The sequence below is a fragment of the Callionymus lyra genome, chromosome 15 (genome assembly GCF_982586985.1).
Source record: "Callionymus lyra chromosome 15, fCalLyr1.hap1.1, whole genome shotgun sequence".
Classification (NCBI taxonomy): Eukaryota; Metazoa; Chordata; class Actinopteri; order Syngnathiformes; family Callionymidae; genus Callionymus; species Callionymus lyra.
This window is the reverse complement of record NC_141832.1, coordinates 9,300,713-9,308,107: the sequence shown is the minus strand read 5'-3', so window position 1 is coordinate 9,308,107 and position 7,395 is coordinate 9,300,713. Positions and strand designations below refer to the sequence as shown.

At 37.2% G+C, this 7,395-nt stretch overlaps 1 protein-coding gene across 1 annotated transcript in view; it reads right to left on the bottom strand.

Annotated features, from left to right (window-relative positions):
- Nucleotides 1-1,659: 1,659 nt before the first annotated feature.
- Nucleotides 1,660-7,395, bottom strand: part of LOC148064820 (ubiquitin carboxyl-terminal hydrolase 43-like) — a 42,099-nt gene continuing 36,363 nt past the window's right edge. Inside the window, exons 12-16 of the mRNA XM_087809569.1 lie at nt 5,777-6,095; nt 4,703-4,861; nt 4,484-4,639; nt 2,843-3,823; nt 1,660-2,772 (exon numbers count right to left, since the gene is read on the bottom strand). Of these exons, the coding sequence (XP_087665695.1) occupies nt 2,762-2,772; nt 2,843-3,823; nt 4,484-4,639; nt 4,703-4,861; nt 5,777-6,095 (1,626 nt within the window). The 3' untranslated portion in view covers nt 1,660-2,761. The remainder of the gene's footprint in view (nt 2,773-2,842; nt 3,824-4,483; nt 4,640-4,702; nt 4,862-5,776; nt 6,096-7,395) is intronic.

The window sequence follows — 7,395 nt, the reverse complement described above, 5'->3', positions numbered from 1 at the left end:
GATCTACTGACTCCTTCAGGAACATCTTTAGACACTTTTATTCGTGCAGGCTTTACCTTGATTTTCTGAGACATTCTGTGTTTGTCTCGGTGTTGTCTTGAACTTTTAACATATCTTTTATTGAGTATTGTTTTGATTGTTTAAGCGCTTTGTGACCCTGGTCTGGAAAAATATATTAATTACTTAATTACTTACTTATTTCTAAGGTAAAATGCCTGAAGCTTTTATGGTTCAAGACTTGCTGTACATAAACTTTAAGACAGATATTTGTCAACTATTAAGGTTCTTTTCATATGAATTAAAATATATTGTGTGACATGAATAGTAACATCAACACACTATACCTACTGGATGATAATTCACTATTTTTTCAGTAAAAATGTATAAAACTTAAAGTTCAAGACCTACTGAACAAGGAATTAAAGTCAGATTATTGTCAAATATTAATGTTTTTTAAGCTATATTGAATGAAATCAATACACCGTACTACAATAGATGGCAATATATCAATATCTCCACAGTAAAAATGCACGAAACGTTGCTCACTTATAGTTTCTGGAAATTAAAATAAAGTCAGATTTTTGACATCTATTACGTTTTTTTTCATATGAATTAAGATATATATATAAAATGCTGATTGAAAACCCAGAAAGTTTTTTGACATGTTTTTGTTGAATTATTTTACATTTTATTATTTTTAATAAATATATATATATAAATTAAGATAATCAATCAATTAACATTTTATTTTCATCAAATGTATTTAATGGTTTATATATTTAATCAAGTGTTTGTAAAATAAAATATAATCCTATTTATATTTACAACTAACGTGCAAATATTTCAAATTTGCAGTTGTGTTAGCTGATGACTTTCTTTCGGTTGCATTAACAAATACAGTTGGGTGTCATCAGCATAACCATGAAAGTTTATAGATTGTCTTGTGATCCAGTTTCCCTTAATAGGATTGGGCCAAGAACAGAACCTTGTGGGGCACCTTAGTGCGAGAGATGGTTGACGTGTACATAATGTTTTCTGTCCTATAGGTAAGATTCAATCCGGTTTCAAGCAGTTCCCCTTTTTGTTTTTCTAGTCTCTGGTGGTCATCAGTGACAAATGCAGCACCGAGGTCCAGAAGAACAAGAACTGAAACACGGCCCTGATCAGAGGCCACTAGCAGGTCAGTGCTAACTTTTACCAGGGAGGTTTCTGTGCTGTGCTGTTCCTTAAAACCAGACTGAAACTGTTCAAATTGATTATTATCATAAAAATAATCACACGGCAGACTAGCCACCACTTTCTCTAGAAACTTTGAAATAACAATTGGACTTAATTATCTGAGGGACATAACTTGATACTGTAGCACATGTTTGCTCGCTTCTTTTTAATGTATGTTCCTGGAGAAAACTCCACTGTAGTGGAGAAAGAATTACCTTAACTCTGTGATAAACTTCACACGAGTTTCCCTTCACCACAGAGCTCACTCAGCATTTGTAATAACTGGTCTTGTGACTGACTATTCATGTTCACATCTGCTTTTAATATCGCTTAACACGGCAGAGACAACACAATCAAATACTACGACAACACTGACCCCTTGTGGTCAAAACGGTGAAGCTCCTTACACGGAGACGAGTGAAATAAAAAAAAACAGAAACGTGTGATAAAAAGTCTTTTAATTCGCATGAACCGAGACAGTTTCGACAAACCAAAACAGTTAGTGCTACTCTTGGCTACTTCAGTTACGTAATCGCACATTTGGTACAAAATGACGATATAAAAGTTTTAAAAAAAAATTCAAATCCCGTTTTCCTCCACAACGTCCTTTCAAACTCGTGGATTAGTTGGTTATGACGTTCAAATCCAGCGCCGCCGTTGCGACACATCAGGAACACAAACGCGCAAGCAGTGTTGAAAACATTAGGAATTAACAGTTCAAAAAGTTGATTTCCCTTTTTTGTTTGTTTCTGTCACATGACAGAATGTATTGCTGCAAGAAACTGGATACATAAGAAAATTAAATCTTACGCTTAGTTCTTGTAATTGCACACTTCTGATCATAACAAGGATTTGTAGTCAAATTCAACATTTTGGCATCTTTGTTTTGATTAAAAATAAAACGTTGAACCCAGTTTTACAGCAGAAAAAGACACAATTTCAGCAACAAAGTATGTTTTCATAGTCATCATTTTACTTTTGAATTTATCTTTAAATTACAGAAAAAAAATTCCTTCATTTATGATACATTGCAGCTTCCACTTGACTATAGAAGACTGATCATGACAAGAAATTAATAAATATCTTTCAAGAAAGTGGGATCGCAGAGCGATAAGAAACCCTCTGGTCGATGATTCGGCATAAATCACTTGCGTCCCGTAGGAACCGAACTGTTTAAGCGTCACTGAAACGTCGCGGCATCAGCTTTAAAGACGTGGAAATGACACTGCTTAGGAAAGCGGTCGTAACATTATGACCGTACGCTTCGAAACAAGGGCGACGCTTTCAGTTACACATCGGTCACATTCCTTCACGTGTCAACAAACTACATTTTCTCAGCTCTTCGCACTCAGGTGAAGAAAACAAGGTTAAACAAAAGGTGTGAGAAACGTGTGAGTGTGTGGTGAAAAAAGGCGTGTTTAGTGAATCATCGCTGCATAGTTTCAGTTTAAGACACACAAAAGCTAAGTGCTATGAAAAGAGGAGAGAACCACCGTCTGCTCAGCGGCACCTCCTGCTGGTGAATTCCCTCCTTGAAAGGTGGTCACAGCGGTACTAAGAGAGAGCAGAGAAATGGTTGTCACTGCACGGCTAGGTACGATGAGCGGTTAGTTAACTGACTTACCCAGCGAGGTGGTGCTGTATCGAGTCCTCTGCAAGGTGGCCAAACCGGGCTTGTCCGAGACCAGGACTCTGTGGGTTGGGTGAACCATGTCGCCATTTCTCTGCAGCGAGGCGCACCTGCGGAACGTCAGGTCCATCTTGGTCTGGATGTTGCTGGAACTATGAGCTCGTTTGATGTCCACCGGCTCCAGACATCCAGCTTTACCGTTAGCCAGCTGGACCCGGCAGTCGTGGGAGTCACAACGGGGGAGCACGTGCGCTGTCCTCTCGTACGGCACTACCGATGTTGGCGCCCCGTTTGAGACTTTTGTTGAATTGTTGCTCGCGACTTGTCCGTTCTTTCGCTTGTCTTGTCCCACGACGGGCGATCTTGTGCCGTCTTTCTTCAGAAAACTGCTCTTGAAAAGCGACAGGAGACTCTCGTGACTCCGCCCCTCCTGGTTTCTCTGAGCCCGCCTGTCGTCAGGCTGAAGAACCACGTGTAAAAGGTCTTTGTGGGTCCATCCTCCCTTCTGGACCTTGGTCCTTGCCAGCGTGGAGTCTCTACTAGGGGGTGCACTGTGACTGAAGTGAACGGTCAGAGCTGATTTCGAAACCTTCGTAGGAGAACCGTCAAGAACGCTGCCGTTGACGAGTCTCCGGACCTCTCTCTCGGCCAGAACTCGGCTCTGGCCCTCTGGTATATTCGGGGAGCAACCGCTTCCAGAACTGCAGTCCTGTCCAACTTTAGACCCTCTTGCGTGGGGGTTTCTAAGAGGAGGCGAGGAGACCAGTGCCGCGATGGGTTCCTTGGTGCAACGGGGACGCCGGCCCGACTCCAGATATTGCACCAGCTCTCCAGTTTGAGGCGGCGCCGCTGGTTTGGTTCTGTCCTTGGGGCCAAAAGACCATCTGAGTTTGTTGGCGGTCTCCTTGGGTTTCATCGGTGACCTCATGCTGTTGCTCCTGCCGTGACTCCTTTGAGCAAACGGCTCGAACCCATCTGCGCAGATACATTTCATGAGTCCAAACTGTGAGTAGAAACAAAGCTAAGATGTTTCTGCGCTTGTTCCTTCACTCAGACCAACAATGGACCTGCATGAATCCACCAAAAAACGTATCACCTAAATAGGATTTGAACCCAAGACTAGTCATTATTGCTTTGATAATACAACTCTATGTATGTTCAAATGTCTAATAATTTGATCATAGTTTGGCAAAATAACGTCTCCCTGTGACTGGAGGTCACTGATTCTAACTAGGTTTGAATGATATTGGTAAAAAACAGTCATTTTGATTTTTTAATTTATTATATTATTTATTTTTCCAATATTGCGATAACACTAGGCGAAGCCTGCATATTATGATGAAATAAGAATTGCCTAATAGATACAATAATTTCAATAAAATTTCTTAGTTTAACTCTTGAACAATAAATAAAAGATTTTAAAAAATATGTTAACATATTTTTGCCATTTTTAATACAAGCAAAAGAGAAACTAAACACTGTTAAAGGCAATTTGTCTCGGCCTGCTTTTGTTTCTGCTGCCACCTAGTGTAGAGTCAGTGTAATATTGTTTCTTTAACTTCTAAATCAAAGCCCCTGCGATTAGAAAATGTACTTCGATCATATCAAGTTGTCGATTTGAATTAAAGATCTTACTTGCGCCGTCGTGCTCCTCTGAAAACACCGGCAGCTCCGGAGACTGCGAGGACTGGGACGCCCCCGAGACGACCCCGGTCGACATCAGACTCCCGGTCTTGCTGCCCCCCGACAGCCTCACCAGCCAGTGGTCGGACGTGGACGAGCTGGTGGAACCTGCGGGCGACGCCGTCGTCATTGACATGATCTATAAACATCGGTGACCAGGTAAAAAGTCACCTGTGAGGGAGGAGCCTGCCGACCAGGGCGGGATGCTGTTCCTCCTCTGGTAGAAGAGGATGTAGGCTCCTCTGGTGCACACGTCCGCCTCGGGGACCGGCTCCGTGCTGCTGTCGTCGTAGCTGTACCACTGGCTGTCCACGGAGTTCCTGCAGGAGGCTGAACCAGAGGTTGGATTTATCTTTAAATTCAGTTTTTCGTTTGTATCTAAATCACGACAAACACATCATCTATGGAAGTGTCAACAGAATATTCAATTTAACACTAATATGTTGAAACCTTTTTTTTATTTAAGTGTTTTTTAAGCAATTTAATTCAATCGTTTTTATATTGAAATGTTGAATTTGTTTTTAGTAAACAATTGATTTCAATAATTAGTATATTCTTACGTTAATTTATTTTGAAATTTTGAATATTTAAATTTTTTAAATAATTTAATTCAATCGTTTTTATATTAAAAGGTTGAATTTGTTTTTAGTAAACAATTGATTTCAATAATTTTTATATTCTTACGTTAATTTATTTAGAAACATTTTAATATTTAAAACATGTTTACACATAGATTTTAATATTATAATTCAAATATTGCAAAAATAAAACTTCTAAATTCAATATTTTTCAATTTGTAGCTTTTTTAATTCAAGATAATAGTCCCATCAGACAGTACCAATAGAGTACCGAGCTGCTAGATGGAACCGTCAGCCAATCACACGACGGGAAGACCATCACGTGACGATAACAACTATCAATTTAATCATGGCGGATTCCAAAGCAAAAGTATTGCCTGGTGTCACAGATATATCAACACTTATACTATATTTTAAAGTCCACAAATTGAATATATAGAATTCAGTGAATTTACTATTAAATTATTGGAATTTCTTATTTAATTATTTATTAAAAAAAACACGAAGGAAACCCTTTAATACAGACATTTTTTAATTTAATTCTATAAAAAATACCCACAAAACTATTTTAATTAAAAGTTTCAACATTTTAAATTCAAACGTTCAATATTCCGATGCCACTGATATACTTCCATGTATATACGATGTACTCTCTACCGTGTCACACCTGTGTAATGGCCGCCGTGCATCCCCCCGTGATGGTTGCACACGGCGTACAGGTCGTACAGGAAGTCCGGAGGCACCAGCTCGGCCTGCAGGGGGTGCTGGTGGGCGCCGTGGTTGCGGTTGACCATGTGCGGGGCCATGTCCAGGTCCGTCAGGGGGAACTGCACGAAGGTGGTGAGCTTGTTGCGCCGCTCGCCCACCTGCCTGAAGCGCTTCAGGTGCAGGATGAGGATGTCGGGCAGAGTCCAGAGGCTCATCTTCACCACGCCCTGCTGCAGCTGCTTGCAGTGCGGACACTTCCAGGCGTCGTCGGGGGCCAGCTGTCGGTGCAAGACCCCGGTGATCCACCACATGAAACTTTGACTTGTTTTTAAAGCATTCATATTATTTTCGAAAGAATTCAATTGAATAATTTCTTGATTAGAAGTGTTATATGTTTTATGTTGTTTACTAACACCTTCTGTTGGTCGTTGTGTGATGCAGTTACTCGCACCTGTCACTAGAGGTCGCACCGTGTTAATATATTAGTGACTTTAATTCATGTAATTTTATTGTTGTCTAATGTTGATCTGACAGTATAAGTTGATGCTTCGAGGTTACAATAGAATGAATGGATATTTCTTTTTACACATAGTGTTTGATATTCCAAAAATAAAAGTTCAAAATTCAATATTTTTCATTTGTAGTCTTTTAAATTATATTTGGTATAATTACCAGACATTACCAAACGATTACATGAGTTACTTGATCGAACTTTCAGCCAATCATGGTTGAACTATTATACAAACATGTTTATGTTGAATTTAAATAAATAATTTAGTACATTTAAAAAATGTAATCAAATTTCAACCTTTAAATATACAAATTATTTAATTAAATTATTAAAAAATACATAAAATTGTAAGGCTAAAAAAAAAACATTTTTACACAGTTTGAAATTCTTAATTTTATAATAAAAAAAAACAACTGTTCTAAATTCAATATTAAAAAGTTGGTATAATAGTCCAACCAGACAATACCAATAGAGTAGCGAGATACTTTCTGGTCCTTTTTTTAATTTTTTTTTTTTACGTTAAATTCAAATTAATAATAAAAAAATTATACTTAAACAAAGAATTTAAAAAGGATTTAGAATAAAATATGTTCAATTACGGTATTTATTAAATCAAATTTAAATCTTTCAATATACAAATTATTGAATTCAATGACTAATAAATAAATAATATTTAAAGCAAAAAAAAACAACACATTTTTACTCAGTTTGATATTCTCATTTTTAAATTCAATTCTTAATCATTTTTTTTAATCGTTGAATTTAAATAAATAATTTAAATACATTAAATAAACAATTAAAAAAAGTAATTTAGAAAAAAATGTCATTAATAATTGGATTTAGAGTATCAAACTTATAAAATAAAAATAAATATATATATTGGATGAATTAACATTTTTAATGTTGACATACACTTCTTGTTTTGTTTTTATAACATTATTTTTTTTAAATAAATATGTAAACTCCATAATTTACATATTGAAAGGTTATAGTATATTATTATATATTGAATGTGTTGTTATTAAACAATTGTATTTATCAATTTGTAAATGGAAAAGTTTCAGTCC